This window comes from Adiantum capillus-veneris, chromosome 6, assembly GCF_014529385.1.
Source record: "Adiantum capillus-veneris isolate H3 chromosome 6, ASM1452938v2, whole genome shotgun sequence".
Lineage (NCBI taxonomy): Eukaryota > Viridiplantae > Streptophyta > Polypodiopsida > Polypodiales > Pteridaceae > Adiantum > Adiantum capillus-veneris.
The window spans coordinates 122,770,349-122,792,400 of record NC_140936.1 but is presented as its reverse complement, the minus strand read 5'-3'; the positions used below and the strand labels follow the sequence as shown (position 1 = coordinate 122,792,400).

The 22,052-nt window shown below is 42.8% G+C and overlaps 1 protein-coding gene across 1 annotated transcript; it reads left to right on the top strand.

The window, feature by feature from the left end:
- The first annotated feature begins 223 nt into the window (after positions 1-223).
- LOC147456196 (uncharacterized) lies at positions 224-1,850 on the top strand. Its single transcript, XM_086515416.1, has 3 exons — positions 224-555; positions 652-726; positions 1,044-1,850. Exons 1-3 carry the CDS (start codon positions 475-477, stop codon positions 1,275-1,277), a joined length of 390 nt encoding a protein of 129 aa, XP_086371542.1. The 5' UTR covers positions 224-474; the 3' UTR covers positions 1,278-1,850.
- The last annotated feature ends 20,202 nt before the right edge of the window (positions 1,851-22,052 follow it).

The window sequence follows — 22,052 nt, the reverse complement described above, 5'->3', positions numbered from 1 at the left end:
ATGTTTGTGAAAATGAATTTTCCGGAACACTGCTGCCATCTTGCGAGCTCTTTGCATTGGCAAGCCCTCGTGACCCCTCACCTTGTTATTTACATTGGGGACCGATCAACGGCTGATCCATCTCCAGCTGTTGATCTCTCGAGCCCACCGCGTGACGCTTATAGACAAGGCTAGCTATGTGCGGTTGGGGGTGCGACAATGCCGTGGTCGGAACGCATACAACAATCCACAATGGGAGAATCATGTCAAATTGAAAGCGGAAGCGTGGCAAAAGGAGGGTCGTGACAAGGCAAGGTTTCATGCTGTTTCATAAGTGGGCGTTCAAGACCAAAAACGGCAAGAAATTTTCTGCGCGATTGAAGCGACAGACAACAGGCACCTAAAAGTCGAGGTTGAAGAAGAACAAGAAGAAGAAGCAGCGAAAGAAGCAACAGAAAAAGAGCAGAAGCCGAGCTAAGCAAAAGAAGCAGAGAAATGGGTTATGCTACTTTCATTGATGTGCTGCTGGCCATCATTCTTCCTCCCCTCGGCGTCTTCCTCCGCTACGGCTGTGGCGTATTCCTCTTTTCCACCCACTATTGCTCCTTGCATGGCTTCATTCCGACTTCTTCCCTTCTAATTCTGTTTTGCTTCTGTTTTTGTTTTTGGCAGATTGTGTTCTGGATTTGCCTTTTGCTCACCATTTTGGGTTATATCCCCGGCATCATATACGCCATCTATGTCCTGGTCGGGTAGGAATGAAGCGAGTCTGTCGCTTTTGGCTGGCTGCCTTGGGAACCATGTGGTGCCGCTGCCGCTTTGTGGTAACATGCATTCGATGTATGGTGTCCGGTCTGCCTAGCTGCTATCCTCCTCTCCAATTACTGATGCTGTATATACATCATACAACCAAAAACCAAAACATTTTAAGATTTCTCAAGAGTTTGCCTACAGTGTGGTGCATGAAGAGAAGTTTCTTCCATAGAAAATGTGGTAAAACTAAGGAAACGAATGGATGAAGTTTGTCAAGAGTGAATTTCCAATTTGTGGGTGTTTTGATGTAGTCAGCAGGGTCTGTGGTGCTGTGGCGGTTTTTTTATGAGCTGTTTGCTGTAATCAATTTTGCATCTGTGTGTGCTCCGCTGTCTCTAAGGAGATTGTCCTTGGACTCCCTCAGCTTCACCATCTACACTATGTATGCTCCTCTTATGCTAAAGGCAAGCAACACAAAGCCTTTTTTCCAGAGGAGGCTACCGATCAAGCCACTCGTGTTCTTGAGTTGGTTTATGCAGATCTAACGGATCCACTAGAGGGTGGACTCACTTGGTGCTTCTAAATATTCTATGTTACCTGTGGATGATTTCTCTCGCAAAACTTGGGTTTGTTTTCTTTCGAGGAAGTCTGATGCTTTATCTAACTTCAAGGTTTGGATTGCTCAAGTGGAGAATCAAACAAGATTAAAGGTTTCATTTCTCAAGACTCATAAAAAAAAAAAAAAGAGAATTTCTACTTCTAAAAGTATTCAAAGGCAAACTACCATTCCTTACACTCCTTCTCAAAAGGGTTTGTTGAGAGAGAGAATCGTTTTTATTGTAATATTATAAGCTTCATCCCACCTTTTGGGGTGAAGTTATAGCCACTTCAATTTATATTCTCAACCCTTCTCTCACTAAGGCAGTAGACAGTAAGACTCCAGAAGAGGTCTTCTCTTGATGTAAACCTAATGTCTTTCATCTTCGTGTCTTTGGATGTGTTTCTTATGTGTGTGTTCCTACTTTCAAGAGGGAATACTTTAGAGGCAAAGTCTACACAGATGATCTTTACATGTTATGCTTTTTAATCGAAGGGTTTCCATTTTTCGGATCCTTCAATTGGAGATATTGTTCTCTCTTGTGATGCTTGATTTGATGAGTTTAATTTTTTTCTCAATGGTGTTGAAGCTTTCTCTATCACTAGTGATCCATTTGATATTCTTGAGGCTCTCTCTCTCTCTCTCTCTCTCTCTCTCTCTCTCTTCCACTACACCTAGTATGTCTTCTTCATCGACTACCACACCACTTGCTTCTACTCCTCCCTCTACTACAGTGACCTCTATGTATCATCCTCTTTCCACCTCTACTATTGATGATGCATGACCTTCCATTGGACCTTCGCATCCTAAGTGGGCTTGCACTTTATTACAAGATTTAGGCCTTCCTGATTTGTAGCTTCAGCAAAAATCCTCTTCATGTACTCGATGCACTCAACAAATGATGAACTACGCTTTGATGGCTCAACTTGAAGAGATTTGAGCACCTTCGATAGCAGAGGAGGGAAAATATTTCTTCTTTAGAGGAGAAAGTTAATGAGCAACAACCAAGTTTCACTGTCCAGGACATGAGCATGATGTTCTCTTTTTGCGTAAGGTCACTATGATCTTCAACTCGCTTCTCAAGCTCGGTATCAAAAGATTGACAACTTTTTATTTTCTTTGGGTTTTCAAAAAGCTTCTAGAGATGCATTTTATATGGATGGTTTGATCAAGATAGGTTCACACTTGGATCTTCTTAGTTGGGTTGACACTCAACTTTCTTTCTCCTTGAATGATTTGGGTCTCTTCCCCTGCTTTCTTGGACTAGAAGTTTGGCAATTTAATTGTGATATGTTTGTTTGCCAAAAGTAGTATACCCAATAGTTGTTTGACCAATATGGTGTGTAGGATTGTTATACTCTTACCTGCCCTATGGATCCCAATGCCAAGTTATCTAAGGATGATGATTCATTAGAGGTCGATGCCACTCATTATTGACAACTTATTGGTTCTCTTCTCTATGTGGTTAACACTAGATCTGATTTACCCTATGCTATGGGTGCACTCAATCAGTTTTCTACTGAGCCTCATCCTTCCCATTGGCAAGCTGCCCTACGAGTTCTTTGTTATCTTTGTAGTACTCTTAATTATGGTATCAATTAGTTAGGTGGAGGCTCTCTGGTTGGCGACACTGATGCTGATTGGGAAGCTTGTGTGGATACTTGACGTTACATTTTTACTTATTGTTTCATGTTTCATTTAGTAATTATTCATGGAAGTCACAAAATTAGAAAAAGACATCTATTTCATCGATTGAATCAGAGTACAAGTCTTATCTTGACCGGTATGTCCTAAAGCACTTTGAATTCAGCAACTTTTGGACCATCTTGACCATTCTTTGTGACATCTCCAATTCTACTTTGCTCGGATTCTTAAGAGTGCTATTGCATTGGCCCATAATCTTGTGGTTTGTGGATTACTAATGGTAAAGTTTGACTGGAGTATTTTTCTACCGAGGACAACCTAGCAGATCTTTTTAGAAAGTCTCTACCTTGACTTACTCTTGATTATCTTCTACAACGCATTGCACAGGACCACCCATCTGGCATTGAAGAGGAATACCCCTTCACAGAGAGTGAGCCTGATGCATCTCCACCATCCCTTAAGAAACAAAACCCCTAGTGAGGCCGCTTCAACTCTCTCCAATGATCCCAAGCTTTGAAAAGATCCCAGATATTCAGTGATGGTAGGGTATCACGACCTACCAGTGAGTTTAGGTGCATCCACACCTTTTCAAACGCTTACCGCAACCCGATACAACAATGCAACTCTTACTAAGACTCTCCTTGCCCATACATGGTAGCTTGCTTGCATTCATTAATGTTGCCAGATCTCTCATTACCCATACAAGGTAGCCTGCATTGTGAAAAACAAGGTAGCCTGTTTGTTCAAAATTTTACATTAAGCACGAATAGATGCTGCACCAAAAGCTCATTTATTACTCGCTCCATTGCTCATTTAGATAATATTAAAAAGCATCTCCTTTGATAAGACATAGGCATAGTCAAGGTCATGGTCATTTCTAGGAGTCTATTATCAAAACCAATCAGAAAAAACATATCCTTTAAACAACACATGATCAAACAATAGTGACACTTCATGTTTGTCTCTCCCCAAGCATGAGGTCTTGGAAGCTATCTTCTTTATCAATTTCTCTTTATATGCATCCAAGATTAGTAACCATGCTTCTCAATTAATGACAACACATTGCCTTGGGAGAATGCATGGTCTCAAGGTCATATTTCCCTGCATCATAAGCTTTAGCATGGATAGATATAAATCATCACCATCATGACCCTATCTTGAGCATCATGCCGACCACAAGGACTATACCATCCTACAACTTGGTTTACATCATAACCACTTTCCACAATATGCTTCCCATGACCATATCTCAAGTGACACATGCTCCTTGAGAATTACGTCATAAAATACTTATCTTTGATAAAATTTGGCAGCATAACATAAGTATTTTGACATATTTAAATATATAAAAAGTGAGAGACTTAATACTCATCACAAAACAAAATTCATGGGCATACTGATCCTCAATCCAACATAAACATATCAAGACTCCAATGATTGAGTCCAAATCCCTATACTTGACCTAGAATTCAACACTTATAAGCGAGTTTACTTATGAGACTTGTTAAACTTGAGATAACCATCAATCGTACATCACAATCAAATTGAATTAAACTTAGGTTCAATTTTCAGTTTTTATTTAATATTACTCGGTGTAATCACTTTTATGCTCAATTCACAAATCAAGCATCTCATACTACTAACTAGCTTAGTAGTTTCTAGGTTTTTAGGGTGTGATGGTCCATATCCTAAACTGAGTCTGTCCAAGCTCATAATTGGGATATGAAGTCCTTATTGTATATAAAATCAGCTCCTAAGAGGGTTTGATCATTGGATCTTCCAAGGGAGCAGTCTTGGGACATGCAAATTTTGACTAGGTCTCAAAATTGCAATTAGTCATTTTGATGATGCTATAAAAGATGCAAATGATATGCAATGGGGGTAAACCAATATGAATAGTTTTTATACGGTCTACCATCCTAGAGCTATAGCTACTCAATCATTCCCCTATCTTGAGTTATAACTATGCCAATATACATGCGAATGAATGAAAGTAGAAGGAGTAGAGTCTTGTTTCATATTGTAATGGAGGTGAGAAAAGGGAGAGGAGCTAGCTTGGTGTGAAACTATGTGGTGGGCAAGGGAAAGAGATGGGGGAGAAGCTTGCTTGGTGCTACAATGAAGATGGGAGAAAGCTAGCAGAGAGATAAGCTGGACTATAGGGGGTGCATGTGGTTGTTGCAGCCATGGAGAGCTTGGAAAAGGGTTTGTAGAGAGAGAAAATCACTTTTTAGTTATACAATAGGTTTGAAAAGACTTTGGAGGGTGAAAAATGATGTTTTGAAAATTTTTAGTGCACGTTTTTGACTTTTGGAGGTCAAAAAAACTTTTTTGACCATTTTTTTTGACCATAAAATAGGTTAGGGGACCTTTTAAGGAGGGAAAACTTGAAATTGAAATTTTTTTAAAAATTTTGAAATTTTTAGTGTATTTTTAAATCCGGGCCAAAAAGTGGGGGAAAAGAGGTCAAAGTGGTCCCTTCCCCCCCTCGCCCCCAATCCCTTTCCCCTAGCCACCTCCCTTACCTTCTCACTAGGTAAGAGGCCATTAAGAGGTGTGAGGCTACCTTGTCCCCCTACTTTTTTGACGGTATAGAGTGTGTCCACCACCCTCTTCCTATTGGCTGGCCTCTAATTAACCTTAATCCCAAAGGCCCCCTAGAGGGTTCATATTTTTCCTAATGGTTTGCAAGTTATTTCTTCCTTGGCATTACAAGACGACTGGTTATAGCAGGACAACTAGTCTCACATGAAGCACGGCTTCATCTTCGTGCTAAGATACTGTCCATTGACTTGGCATCAAGGGCATGGGAAAACAAGTTTGGAAAACTCGTATGATCAAAAATTTGTTTCCATTTTAGTCGTAGTGACATCATGTTATGATGTATCACTACCACTGCAGAATGTGCAAGGCACTTATGGTTTTGAACTCTCACGGGAAAACCCATGTACTTACCTCATGAATTAAGTTTCCGCTATCACACTCGCAACTCTGTCAAGGATAGACTAAGGATGGATTGTTTAAAACGATTGTTGGTTGCTATTAACAGATAACAACACTAAAAGAAACTTAAATCCACTATGAAAATATCCAAGTGTTTACCGCGTTGTTTTACCACGTTTTGTAGAGAGAGGTGTAAATTCAATGAGAGAAACAAGAGAGGAGGGCGGGGGGTTTTTTGTGTGTGTTTAAAGTATTACCGCGACTACATCCGATGTTATTACCGCGGTCATTATTGCGTCCATTACCATTGTTATATCCACTGCCCAAATTTAGCACCTAAACTTTCAAATTCTGGATTAACTCTCCCCCCCCCCCCCTCCAAATTTTGGTGTTTCCCTCCTCTCAATAAAAATTAAAGAGTATTGTATATAATTTCAATTATAAAAATGAAGAGAAAGAAAGAGAGAGCTAGAGAGAGAAAGAGAAAGAGGGGGGAGAAGGAGGCGGGGGATATATGGCCCGGTACAGCGCTACGACGGAAATGCTTTCCACAGGGGCGTTTAAGTTGCATGGAAAAAGCCTATTTGTTGCAGTAGATATCACCTTCCTCCGGGCCTGCCATTTTTCTTCGGGCACCCCCCCCCCCCCCCCCCCCCCCCCCCCCCCCCCATCGGAAGAGCTATTGGCCTCTTGCCACCTGGCTTTGTTTTTCGCTCGTCTTCCTCCAACACCGTTTAGACGAGGTGGCGGTAGACCTGCAAAAAGTATTTCTTCCTCCAGCCTCGTCTGAACCCAACCTAAGATTACCCTTGTTTATGACTAAAATAATCATTGTCAATTGATTAACAATTGAGCATATTCTCAAATCTAAAGAGAGAAAGAGGAGGGAGAGAGAGGTGAATGGATTACACGATTAAAAAACTTCATAACTACAAAATGTTTATGAATCATCTTCCAAAAGATCTCCACATGAAGCATCATCCAATTCTAAACCCATGGCTCCTAAATCAATAAAGAGAGAAACGGAATTGTCGTTTGTGGATGCATTGCCAGCTTCATCATCTTCGAGTTCGTCATCCTCCATCTCATTATCTTCATCATCATGACAATCATCCTCGCTAAGACTTGCTGCCGCCGGACTTGATTCTTCGACCTCCCTCTCCTCTGTTTCCACCTCATTCAAAGTCGAAGGTGGAAGAGGGTCGAAGACAGTCTCCACTTCATTAGTGGAAAAAATGATTCTCCCCCGAGGTGTTACGGGAATTACGAACCAAAGTTTTGATTGGTGTATTGCTGGGATATAGATGACCTATAAAATAGAAGCTCAAAGTGAGTAACATTGGTATAACTAACGATACAACAAGTAAATAAGAATAAAAAAGGTACATATCACTCACCTGCTCACAATTGCGCGGTAAAACTAAATTGTCATACCTCACTGTGTGATGCACACTAGAGTCCACCATGTAGAGGCTATTCTCATGTCGTCTAGAAACATTTGCAAACCACTTGCACTCGAAGATGAAGCTATGAAAGGTTCTAAAATTAACCTTTAGTATCATTCCAATAGTTCTGTAGTACTTGGCTTCATCACCGTTTGTGTCAAAGTTGCCCATGATGGCACAATCCATGGTGGTTCTACGCTCGTCAATGTGGCGTGTACGAAAGTGACGACCCTTTGACCACATAGAGTTAAAGGAAAGGCACTACAAAATAGAAAAATATATTAATTTATCAAATACATATTAAAGATAATTTCAACAAATAGCGAGACAATATGGTTTAGTTATATGAGTACTCTACCTTTGGTACGCAGTCTCGTGCATACTCCCATTCTTTGTTGGTGATGTCTTCTCCATGCGCTTTTGCATCGGTCATTCTCTCATGAATCCACTCTGCACTAATGAGATCTAGGAAACATGCAAGGTGTCTAGGCACTGGGGTGTAGCCGCACAAAATCTTTGAGAGTCTTTAAAAACCTCTCTAAGAAGAACATCTATCGTGCGTGCACTACTTCACATATAGCTATCTCCTCCACCACGTGAGCCAAGAGGTGAATTTGACTAAGAAGGACGGATCGAGGAAATGCATCCTCAATGGCACACACAGTTTCTGTTGCAAGCGTTTGAGCAGCAAGGATAGCATCTATTTCGATTTCCTTGGATCTCACAAATCTGCAAGAAAACACACAAGGATGCACTAAGTGCTAGTTGAAATTATTGTGTACATAAAAAAGGTGTAGTCGAGTGGAGTCTTGTGGTGTACCTTACTTTTAAACATGTGTTGGATGCGAGGAATTAATGGAAAATGTCTTAATACCTTGCGGGGTAGGTGTGCCCCGCTCTAACCTGTTTTGTATCGTGCCTCCCCGCACACGGGACATGAGGTAGCATGTGCATGCTCATTGCGGTATAGCATGCAATCGTTGACGCACGCATGGATGCGCTCATACTCCATTCCAAGTGCAGTGACACACGATCTAGCTCGTCGACGATCTGGAGGCATGTGGTGATTAACTGGCAACATTTTTCCCATCAAACTACAACCAACATGCGTATTAATATAATTCCTAGAAGACAACACCATAAAGAGAGAGGGAGAGAGTATATAAAAGCCACATTCTATAGTTACAGAAGAAGTGCATCGACACTTGCATTACTCCAACCAAATTTTTCTTGCAAGTTGAGTACTTCCAACGATGCTCGGAGCACCGAATACCGTGCACCGTCGTAAAAAGGTGTTCGAGCACTCGTCATCAATCTATCCTCCGTATCGGCAACCCGTTTAGTGCAGGGCTGACAATCTTCTTCTCACACATCACGCTCATGAGCTAGTAACTCATTACACATGTTGAACATATACTCATCCTCTAAATCACACCAAGATGCGCATTCTTGCTCTGTCGTTCGCGTTCGGCCTTGCGCGCCGGTGCACCACCACCGAACACAGACCAATGGGGCACCTCCTCAAGCGACGGGTGAGTCGTACTATCATCTCTCTGAGCGCTTTTCCGAGGATGCCAAAGCCCTTCGTTCTCCACGTGCTCCAAAGCAATGCGTCTCAAGCGAGGAATTGCCCTTTTGCACTTGGCGCAAGGACAAGGTAGTTTTTCCTTGAGCCAACGATTTTGCTCTGGGCCTCCAGGAGGACCACGATCATCCTAGTCGATGTCCTGCACACGCAAAAGGTTGTTTATTTAGTCATGTGTCGTAAACACTTAATTCCATTAGAAAAATTACAGTTAATTTCATTGAAAAAATTACATATAGTTAAAGTCAGAGGGAATAAATGACAATGAGTGTTAAAATGATTTTTTAACTAAAAAAGATTTTAAAAATTCAATTATTAAACATTTAAAAGTGCTACAAAATAAAGTATCCATAAAAAATTAAAAATCTTCATAAAAAAACTCAAAAGGCTAAAAAATGAAATAATGTATAGCTAAGGGTGTGTGTGTGTGTGTGTGTGTGTGGGGGGGGGGGGGGGGGGGGGGGGTTGTACCACCCCTCCTGCAACCTCGGATTTGCATGTATCCGTTTGAAATGACTGGCCGCGGTAATATGAGCGGTAATAGTCGTGATAATAAGTGGCGCCTAAAAAAAGGAAAGAAGGCAGAGTATGCCGCGTTTTTGCAGCATACCCTGCCTTCCCTGTGTTTCTTGCTCTCTGCCATCGCTCACAAGTTTCCCTCTCCTCCTCTCACCCCACTCTCCATCTCTCTCTCCTTCAACAAGCCTCCCCCCCCCCCCCCCCCCCCCCCCCCCCAACTCTCCCCTTCCCCATCTCTCCTTCTCCAAGCTTCTCAAGTTTCGTCGAAGAGGGTTTTAATTTGTGTAAGTTTCTGCAAGGGGGTATTCCGCCATCTTCTTTGGACGCTCAATCTATTTAAAGCTCAACTGCACTACAAAGACCAGGTAAACACAAAAGCACATCCTCCCTCTTCCCCTTTTCCCCTTTTGTTTTCTACTACACACACACACACATACATAAATTAAAAAATAGAGATCTATTATAACATACATCATTCATTAGGAAACGGGTCTTTCACACGGCTTGTTTGAAATGGTTGTTTTGCTAAGCACGTTTGAAAATAGTTGCTTTGCTACGCACATTCGAAAATGATTGATTTGTTAGACACGTTTTGGAAATGATTGTTTGGATAGTGTTAAATGAGAATGAGAGAGAGAGAGAGAGAGAGAGAGAGAGAAAGAGATAAATGAATAAAGAGAGAGATTTAAAGAGAGGGAGAGAAATAGATAAAGAGAGTGAGAGGGGGAGAGAAATGTTAGGTAAAGAGAGGTAAATGTTAAATAGAGAGAGAGAAATAGATAAAGAAGGAGAGAAATAGAGGGAGAGAATTAATGAGAGAGAAATAGTTAAAGAGAGTGACAGAGAAAGAGGGAGATAAATAGAGAGAGAGATAGATACAGAGAGTGAGAGAGAAAGAGGGAGATAAATAGAGAGAGAGATAGAGAGAGATTTAAAGAGAGGGAGCTAAATGCTAAATAGAGAGAGAGAAATAGATAAAGAGGGAGAGAAATGTTAGATAGAGAGAGAGTAATAGATAAAGAGAGTGAGAGGAATAGTTAGATAGAGAAAGAGAAAGATAGAAAGAGAGAGGGAAATAGGCATAGGGAAAGAGAGAGAGTAGATAGAGAGGGAGAGAAAGAGAGGTAGAGATAGAGGGAGAGAGGGAAAGAGGGAGAGATAGAGTGAGAGAGGGAGAGAAAGACAGAGATAGAGGGAAATAGGGATAGGGAAAGAGAGAGAGTAGATAGGGAGAAAGAAAGAGAGGGAGAGAGGGAGAGAAAGAAAGAGAGAGAGAGAGAGAGAGAGAGAGAGAGTGAGAGGAAGAGAGGGAAAGAGGGAGAGAAAGAGAGAGTAGATAGAGAGGGAGAGAAAGAGAGGAATAGAGATAGAGAGAAAGAAAGAGAGATAGATAAAGAGAGGAAGAGATAGAAAGAGGGAGAGATAGAGTGAGAGAGAGAGATAGAGGAAAATAGGGATAGGAAAATAGAGAGAGAGAGAGAGAGAGAGAGAGAGATAGTTCTATTATTGTCCTCGAAGGTCAAATATGACCTATGGGACCAAATGAACATGTCACGTGGTGTGAATGGAGGTCATAAGTGACTCTCGATGCTCAAAAGTGGCTGAAATGAGAGTCGCACTAGAGAGTCCACATCGTGGTTGGGAGAGGAAGGTATGTAGGGAGAGCTCATGGCTGAATATATGGGGAAAAGAGGACCTAATGTGGTCAAAAGCTGAGCACTCAAGTAGTGTGTGGTACTCACTCTCTCGCACTTGATGAGGGCATAAGGTGCAAAGTCGATGAGACTCCTCGCTAGTGCCCCAACGTCCTATCTCGCAGTGTAGAGAATGGGAGCTAAGACGAATGGAGGCAATGGTGCGGATTGCACTCAATGGGATGGGCAGAGGTAGAGATAGAGAGAGAGAGATAGAGAGAGATAGAGGGAGAGATAGAGTGAGAGAGGGAAAGAGGGAGAGAAAGAGAGAGATAGAGGGAAATAGGGATAGGGAAAGAGAGAGAGTAGATAGAGAGAGAGAGAGAGAGAGAGAGAGAGAGAGATTACTTTTGGGTCTACTAATCCCCAATAGAGGTCATGGCTCGGTTTGGGTGTTTGTGGATTTCTCAAGTTAACCACGATGGTTATTCCGGACATTGTTGATTCCTCAACAATGTTACACAATATTGTGCTTCCCATTTATCAGTCATTTGGGACGACTGTCTGTAAACCGTGAGGGAACACACCTCAGTACTGTCACTTATCCAAGGGGATAGGTAGCTTACAAAGTGTGAGGGAACACACCGTAGTACTGCCAGTTATCCAAGGGGATAGGAAGATTACAAAGTGTGAGGGAACACACCTCAGTACTGTCAGTTATCCAAGGGGATAGACAGATTACAAAGTGTGAAGGAACACACCTCAGTATTGTCAGTTATCCAAGGGGATAGACAGATTACAAAGTGTGAGGGAACACACCTCAGTACTGTCAGTTATCCAAGGGGATAGGCAGATTACAAAGTCTAATCTGGTGCTGAAGGATATGCAAAGTCAAGGACTTAAACTTGGCTGATGAGTGGGAGTAATGTCAGCAAGTTACTTTCATGGAAAGTGATAAGAGGTACTCTTATTGGTACATCTTTTTTGTGATAAACTCGTTTACCATGCTCATGAGTGTTCCAAATGGAGTCTACACACTATGTTTGGATAGGAGCTGGTACCATCAGATAGTTACAAATGGACAACAATGTAGAAAATCAAGATGTTACTCTTGGTTTCATTGAACCTCCTATCGAACCGGGTTCCGCTCAAATGAACTGTTGGATCCATGAGGGATGTTACGGTAGAAAAAATTACTTGTGTTTTCACGGACGAAAACGCTTCTCAAAGGGGGGAGTAATGTCAGGACAATGGTAGGACCAGACATGACCAAGGGCCAGGACGGACATGCAGTCAAGGGGGTCCCTATATTTAGAAGTCCAAGGACCTATATAGGGCATGGCTGGGTGGTGATGAACATGTTCCAGTCCCCTTGCCCTTTCAATAAGTTTTCTATTTCTCTCTTCTTCACGTTTGAAAGGCTGGGTAATTTATCATACATAAATATGGACACAAAGATAGGGATTGATAGAGTGATAGGTTTTGATAGGTGAGTGTGTTTTAGCCTTTAGCTACGTTAATAAAAAGACACTAAGCACTTATCCAAAGACATGGTTCAAGCTTTCTTACCTCCTCCAATGACATAAAAACAAGACATTTATCACGGTAGTACTCCAAAGATAATACTAACCACTCTTTGGATAGTGAGGGCTTATCTTAAAGCATGATGCCTAAGATATCAAAATTCCATTGAATCTTATTGTTATGGGACATGTTCCTAGATGATCTTCAAAGACTCTAGATCTCTAGAAATTTTATGTTCTCCACGGAGAAAACATGTCGTGCTTGTGTAGGATTTGGAAGATTTAGAAGAATACAAGAAGTTGACTTTGAAGATAGGAAGCTCATTCCTTCTTGTTCATCAGATAAAAAGGCATGTTCTCAATGCCATCCAAGTCTTGCCCCATCATGCAACTTCAAATCTCATGCCGATGGTTCAAAAATGGACAATAGCAATGCATCCACAAATAAAATGTATAATGGCTATATCAAGGTATGCGTTATGTTCACTAGCTCGCGCGACCCGCCTACCGGCGGGTCTCGCTCGCCCTTACCACCATTACATGTATATGTGTGTGTGTGTGTGTGTGTGTGTGTGAAAGTGTGTGTGTATCTATACATCTCCCCATGACACACACACACACACACACACGATGGACACTATCACCAATAACCTACGGATATTTGTTTACCCATGCTCAAATGCCAGCTTGTTCCGCTTCGTCTTCGGAGAGAGAGAGAGAGAGAGAGAGAGAGAGAGAGAGAGAGAGAGAGAGAGAGAGGAGAGAGAGAGAGAGAGAGAGAGAGAGAGAGAGAGAGAGGAGAGGGGGGGGAGGAGGGGAATTTATGTGTATATTTTTCCTTTTGGTTATCGTGCATTTGTGCTGATACAAAAACATTTGATACAAATTTTCTCTCTCTCTCTCTCTCTCTCTCTCTCTCTCTCTCTCTCTCTCTCTCTCTCTCCATTTGGTCTCGTTCCAAATTTTAATGGTGACATTTTCCTTTTTTTTCTCTCTATTTTTTCTTTTTTCGACCGAAATCTCTCTCTCTTCTCTCTTTTATGTCCTCTATGGTCACACGGATCTACTCTTTTGAGCACATTACCATAACATTTCATTTCACTTTCATCTCTCTCTCTCTCTCTCTCTCTCTCTCTCTCTCTCTCTCTCTCTCTGTGTGTGTGAACATGTATGGACACAATCTTCTGGTCTCATAGGCCATTTCACCCTTTTGAGGAACTTAATATACCATGTTTCAATTGAATTTCATATCTCTCTCTCTCTCTCTCTCCTTCTGATCTAATAGGCCTTTTGGCCCTTTTGAGAAATTTAATATACCATTTCAATATACCTCTCTCTCTCTCTCTCTCTCTCTCTCTCTCTCTCTCTCTCTCTCTCTTACCTACCTACCTATTTTTCATGTTATCTCAAGTTCCCAAGGCCTCAATTGAAATTTGAGAGAGATTTCCAGGTCGGAGAGCCAGTCAAAGGCTGTCGATGACCATACATCAGCCCAAACGCGAACTCCCTTGTTGTGAATGGTGAGGGAAAGTCTAGAAGTATCCACCTGAACATCTTTGCAGGGGACCCAGGGCAGCCAGATGGAGTCATTCAGTAATAAAGGCTGGCTATGGCTCGATTTCTAGTTAGGGCTCAATCTGAACCCGTGTCTATTCCATGCTCCCCATAAGGACCTCATTAAGTCAGATCCTGTGGCCAACGAGAGGTGAGGGCTGAAGAAGAGGGTGATAAAGGGAAGATTCACCCAACCTTTTGCCTGTGAGAGTCTGAATCTACTTGTGGTCCTGAGAAGCAGTACCGATCATTCCTCACGAGGATGGTGAATAGCTCTGACCACCAATTTGACAGCCATCTTGTCGGAGAGAGAGGGGATATGAATGAAGCCGATTCCTCCCTTGTCCTTTGGCAGACAACAGATGTCCCATCTCACCTTTGCTCTGCCTTGAGTGAGAGGGTCGCGAGACCATAGGAAGTTGTAGCAGATTTTGTCTATGTCCTTTAGGTGGTCATCGGGGGGCCTCCAACAAGTGAGAAAGAAGACAACATAAGCTATGAGAAAATGGTTGATAACAACCACTCTGCCCATGAGAGAACCTTGGAATCCTTTCCATCTTTCAAGTTTTGACTGAAAACGTTCTAAGACCCACTTCCATCTGTCCTTCAAGGTGATCCCAAAACCCATAGGGATGCCCAACAGACGAAATGGCTGGTGAGGGAGAATCAACTTGCATCCTGAGGCCAAGAGCCATTGAGGAAGAGGGACATCACCTTGTTTCACCCTTGTTTTAGAATGATTAATCTTTGAGCCAGAGGCTGTACAAAACAATTGGAGGCAAGTCCAAAATTCCATTTGCCAAGAGCCCATTAGTGTCATCCACAAATTGTGAAAGACATTGCTGTCCTTCTGAGTTGGGAAGTTGTATACCTTTTATTTTACCTTCCAGCATCCTGGCCTTGACAAGACAATTGAGGCCATCAGCCACTATTGCAAACAATAGGGGTGCTAGGGGGCAGCCTTGTCTAACTGAACGATTGAGAGAGAAGTAGTTGGACAGTAGTCCATTGAATGCAATCCTTGCCCGGGCGTGTCCAAACAGGGTTCTTACAAACCTAACCAAAAGGGGCCTAAATCCCATCTTTTCCAGATTAAGAGATGAACGACCACACGATCTATCATATGCCTTATCAAAGTCCACTTTTACAAATACAAAGTCCTGATTGGAGTCTTGGGCATATTCAATGCCCTCCCATAAAGAAATAACTGCTTCCATAATGTTACGTCCCTTTATAAATCCTTTTTGCTCTGAGGAAATCCATTGCATCAGAACTGGAGTAATTCTATTTGCTACAGGCCAAGCAAAGATCTTATAAACTGTGTTGAGCATCGTGAGAGGATGCTGTGAGTGGGATAAAAACACACACAGTGCCTCTATAACGACCCGACACACACTCTTGTAAAGATACACACACACACACACACTATGGGGCACCACTCGGCTTACACAACTAGCCTGGCCGAGACAGGGAACACACCTCTGGAGTGAGAGGAGAGAGACTATCCACTTGCCCACTCCACACAGACACACACACACACACACACAAACACACCCAAAAAACTCAGCTCAAAAGAGGAGAATTTCTGATGTTTAGATACAATTGAGCTTGGGCCAACACCAATGGGGCAAATAGCTCACATAGTATGGGTAAAATAAGCCAGATATAATCACAAACTGGAGCAGAAACTTCGCTCATAGGAGAAACTTACACAGAAAAATAGCGAAAAAAGAGTGAGGAATTTGGCAAAATGGACAGCGCCATTGCATCCGGAACGGCCCAAAACCCCAGTCTTCAATGTCAAAGTGCTCAAATCCGACCTCGGATGAGCAATTTACGGCCAAAACAAGCTCCAAAATGAGCAAAAACACACCTGCGGCTGTTCCTCCTCTCTTCTCCACGTTTTTTCTGGTCTTCTCTCTGTTTTTTCAGTTCCCACACTTAGCTTTATTACTTGGGCACCCTTGGCCTTTTAGATGACCTCAAACGGACCCCGAATTACAGGCCAAAAACTGACCTCGCAGTGCATAGTTGTCACCTTTTTGCATCATCCGCACACCTGGCACTCAGCTTTTCTCCAATAATGCATCTCGCCACCACGTGAAGTGGCCCCAAAAAGTGGTCCTAATGATGACCTTTCTGCATAACTCTCACAAGAAAACACCCACGTTGTGTCCGTCCTCATCCGCGTGCAAATATTGACCTCGTTCGCCCTCCTGACGCCACTAGATGCCATCTGACGCACCTGCTGACCTCATGTCGTCGGCCCGCGGATATCTTCCTCGAGAAGTTTTACACGCTATAAACTCCTCATTATTGTAGAAAAACACAGTGGTACTGGTAATAGTGAAAATCGATGCACTATGTACACCCTATCCTACCTGTACACATGTGGGCCCTACATAACCACCTGGCTAAGGAAAATGGACAATCCTTTATTTGATGCACCATGCATGTATATGTACATATGCGCAATCCCTTGCTCCAAAAAACTCCTGACATAATTTGCCCATCCCCTAGCCTGCTAGATCATTCATGATCAGCAGCAGCAAAGAGAGATATGAGACTCGCCGCATCACAGGTCTCCTCATCCCTCACCAACACTGCTTGATCCACAGACAGCTCATCTTGCTCCACCATCATCAATCTAGCATGATACAATTTAAGACGCAACCCATTTACCCTTGATTTATGTAGAACACCATCCAGGTTAGCCAGCTGATATGTGCCATTTGGAGAACACTCCACTACCTTGAAAGGGCCTTCCCACTTAATTTGAAACTTCTTTTGGAAGGTGTTGTCCAGCTTACTATTGTAGCGCAAAACGAAGTCATGTTTCTTGATACCCTTACTTTTAACCTTTTCATTTATCTTTGCCAAAGCATTATCCTGCATCTGCCCATAATGCTCCAATGCGCTCATCCTATCCAACTGGACCTCTTGTAACTGCAAGAGCCTCTCTTTGAATGCATCACTAGGCGGCCCAAGCAACTTCTCTAACATCTTGACCGCAGGCAACTCTACTTCCACAGGCAATAGTGCTTCTTTTCCATACACCAAATGAAATGGAGTAAACCCTGTACCTGTCTTCACCGAAGTACGGTAAGCCCATAATGCACTAGGCAATTCCAAATCCAATTCTTTCCTTGGTGCTCTGTCACCTTTCGAAAGAATCTGTACCAACTCACCATTGAATCTTTCATTTAAGCCATTACACTGTGGGTAATAAGGAGTGGTATGCTGGTGCCTAATCTTCATCTTTGTGCATAAGAAGTCTAGCAGTTTAGCTCTAAATCCTGGCCCCTTATCTGAAAGTAGCTCTAATGGCACCCCAAACTTGCAACATGTTTCATCATACACAAATTTCTGCCACATCCTTTGCAGTGATCTGTTTTACTGCTATAGCCTCTGCCCATCTAGAGAGATAGTCCACTGCCGTCAAGATATAGCTTTTGCCCCTGCTTGTGATAGGTAACGGGCCTATTGCATCAATCCCCCACTTTTCAAACACATCAAACGCCATAATGGTTTTTCGTAGCTCTGGCTTCAACACTCTCTTCCCAAATGCTTGACACCTATTGCAAGACCTACACCAATGGTGAACATCCTTGTGCAAACTAGGCCATACATACCCCTCTTGCAAAATCTTATGCAAGGTGATCTTTAGAGCAAAATGGCCACCACATGCGCCTTCATGATTCTCTTCCAACACTCTGTAAAGCTCCTCCCGCCAAGGTACACGTCTCAACACGAGATCAGCCCCTTTCATGTATAAGACATCACCAATCAATTTGTACCTGTATGCTCTACGCACAAAGCCATACTTCTTAGACTTCTGAATCTCCTTTGGAATGATTCCTGTTAGCAAAAACTCCTCTTCTTGAGACAAACTTTCCTGGCCATGATAAAGAGGTAAATTGGTCCTCAACACGAATAGCTCCCCAATCATGCCTTGAGCTGCTTCATGTGCCTCTCCATTTAGAGCACGTTCAATGTGTTTGATGCTCCATGCTTCAAACTTTTTTAACAGGCCTTTAATTCTAAAGCACATTTCCTTCAATGAGGTGTTCTTGCTCTTCCACACACCCAGCACTTGCTTCACCACTAACAAGGCATCACCTTTTATGCTCAACCTTCGAACCCCATGCTTCAAACAAATGTGTAATCCGGCTTCCAATGTAGCATATTCAGCGTCATTGTTACTATGCGCATCCAATTTGAACCCTCTCTTGCATACTAGCTTCCCCTCTGGATCATAAAGTGCTATACCCCCTGAAGCTGCATCGTGGCTCTTTCTGTATGAACCATCAAAGAACAACACATGTGCATTGCTGATCTGTGGCACTTCTTCAACTACCTTTCTCACCACCTCTTCCTTAACATTAAGGGGATTCTCCTTGTAGGTCAACAAATCAGCTAGGGTAGCCCTTGTACTATCTTCCACTAGAAAAGAGAACTCAAACTCTTGCAGCTCAATTACCCATTTCTTCACCACATTTGACATGTTAGTACCATTAATTAACTGTGGCAAAAAGGCATAACTCGTCAAGAAAACAAAAGGCCGTGGTAGCAAGTAATGACGAAATCGTCGACAAGCAAATATTACACTGGCCATCACTAGCTCTACTTCCGATAACTTTCTCTCCGCTACCAACTTCACTCGGCTTGCACAATACACTGGTCTCATATAATGGCTGCCCTTCCCCTTTTGCAATAGCATAGCTCCAATGGCATCATCCCCTACTGATGGATTTACATAAAAAACTTTCTCCCAATCAGGAGCCTGCATGGCTGACAAACCCCCTAACACCTCTTTCACCTCTTGAAACACTTCTTCACACTTGTCATCCCATTGCAATGGATCATGCTTTGCCACTTGTTGTAATGGATAAAGAATCTGAGACGACAATGGAATAAACCTTGCCATGTACTTCACTTTGTGTATAAAGGTTGCCAATTGCTTCGTACTCGTAGGTGATGGAAGAAGAATAATAGACTTAACCTTGTCTGGATCAGCCTCAATGCCATTTTCTGACACCATATGGACCAATAACTTCACCCTTGGCTGTGCTAGATGACATTTCTTTGGATTTAGTTGTCCTCCACATTCATCATATCGAGCCAATACCATCTGCAGCTTCTCATGGTGTTCAGCCCTACTGCTATAAACACAGAAGTCATCCATAAAAGCTTTAACACAACTACCAATGAATGGTTCCAACACCCAATTCGCTCTCTCTTGATAGAAGGAAGGTCCATTTGACAACCCAAATGGCAATACTATGTAGCAATAGCAGCCCCATGGCGTAATAAAAGTGGTCTTTGTGCGGTCTTTAAGAGCAATCTTCAATTGAAAATAGCCTGAAAAACCATCACACACACTGTACCTCTCATAACCTGCCACTGAATCCAAGATCTGATCGATGAATGGAAGAGGATATGAGTTCTTCTTAGTGGCTGCGTTTAAGGGTTTAAAATCCACACAAATTTTCCACTTCCCATCCTTCTTTGGACTGGGACTCACCCATTCTGTGGTCTCCACTGGAACTATGAACCCTGCCTTCAATAACTTGTCCACCTCTACCCGCAAGGCTTCCATTTGCTCTTGACCCATCCTTCTTAGCCTTTGCCGCACTGGCTTAGCACCTTCTTTCAGCTCTATATGCATCTCTTTGCCCTTGAACCCTCTGATCTCTTCATATGAAGTAATGAACAAATCAGGAAAACTAGCCAGCATGTGCAAATATATTTCCTTCTCCATAGTTGAGAGGTCTCCACTAATCATTTGTGTCATTAATTCCTGCTTCTTTGACAACTCAACCTTGGTTTGCATCAGCCCTTCAATCACTTCATAAGGCCCTTCACTTTCATCTTCAACCTCATTCGCAAATGCAACTAAACCAATCTCCTGGATTTCTTTGTCCATCAAAAGAAATGCAACATCAGCATCCTCATCACTGCTGGTAGTGCTATCACTGTCCTCATCTGTCACCGTGGAAGAGTCTTCATCACTAGAATCATCCTCATCTTCATAAAGCTCCTCTAATCGTTTCCTTGTGTCCATATTATAAAGCTTCTTGGTACCTGTCTTTCCATAGAGGCTAATCGTACCATGTTGCCAATCTTGAACAGCTCCCACTGCACGTAACCATGGTCTGCCTAGTATAATAGGATATGCTCCCAACCTTGCTGGCATCACATGAAAATCAACCACTGCCTTTGCATCATATGCCTCCACTTCTAAGCTCTTTACAACACCCAAGCATTTTACTTTTTGATGGTTTGCCAATCTGATCCGAAAACCTGACACCCCAGCCACTGTGAGACCCATCTTCTCAACGCATGAGTGTGTTATGACGCATATTTGGGCTCCGCCATCCACATAACCTTGTCCCAAATTTTTCCTTTTATGCCACACATCTACTATTGGACAAATGTCTGGTAGCTCATCCATTGCCAACACCTTCACTGAATCTCTCTCTGGCTCTTTCTCCATTGGGTTAACCATCCTCTTTCACTGTCGCTTTAGCTTAGGCACCATCTCTATAAGCTGCCCAAAAGTAACATCTGCCTTCCTGCTCGTCAGATCCTCCTTCAAGTCATAGCTTAATTTCCCATCCCCTAGTGGAAAATCTGAAACATGAAACTTTCGACGAGCTCTCCTTTTCCTCTTGGCCTTGACATCCTCGCCTTCATGGCTCTTTCCTTTCTTCTTACTAGGACCTGGGGCACTTCTTCCTTCCTTATCCTCTGTGGTCCTCTTCCCAATAGGCATCACTAATGTATCCTCTAGCTTTGATGCCTTCTCCAAGGTGACTACACTTAGCACTTTTGTCTTTCCCTTTTCCTCCTGGGTCAGTCCACTGGTTCCTTCGTCTCCCTTAATTTCGATGCCATAATCATTTGACCTAGTTAGCACCTGTCTTGGCAATGGATACGTGTATCCCCCCATCCTTGGTGGCTTATCACATTGCGGGCTGATGTGACCCAACTCTCCACAATTATAACATGTGGGCGTCTGCCTCCAGTACCTACCATTGCTTTGTCCAACACCATTCCTAGGCCTTTCTTCACCTCTTGGCTGATTTTCAAACCTCCCTCGACCTCGATTATTTCCCACTTGACCTAGCATGTTTAGGCTGAGATTCTTCATCAAATCTACCACTTGCCTCATGTCTTGCCTTAGCCCATCATCTTGCACCGATGTAGTGACCACTGCTGGCATAACCTGAGTAGTAAGAGGAACCACTGGTTCATGATGAACCCCTGACATGCGACCTTGTAAAGACTCTATAGGCTGAAATTCAGACCTCATTGGCAAAGACTCCACCCCTAACTGGCTCATTTTTCTCAACTTCCACTCTTTGTTCCTTGCTACCTCTAGTGCATCTTCATATGTCCTAGGCTTCTTTAGCTCCACTCTCCAATGTATATTCTCCCAAAGACCAGCCAAGAACCTGTCCTTCTTCATCATGTCAGGCGGGGGTACCTGTGGTGCTAATTCCTTGCACATTCGCTCCCATGCCAATGAAAACTTACGTATGTACGCATCTACTGGCTCACCTTCCTTCTGCACCAAACCTTGTACTTCTTGCCACACTTTTTCAGGATCTTCTATCTTCACAAACTCCACTTCCAACCCATGTCGTAGATTGTCCCAACTCAATCTTACAGGTGGATCATCCACATGCAACTCCTCTTCAAATGCTTTAGACCAAACTGGTGCATCACTCTTCAAACAAATTTGGAGAAGACGTAACATCTGCGCAGGGTCATGAATCTGGTTGCTAATGGAGGCAACCTCCATCTTTTCCAAAAAATCTTCCACATCTTCATCACTTCTTCCATGAAACTCCGGATAAGAGAAAGCCATGG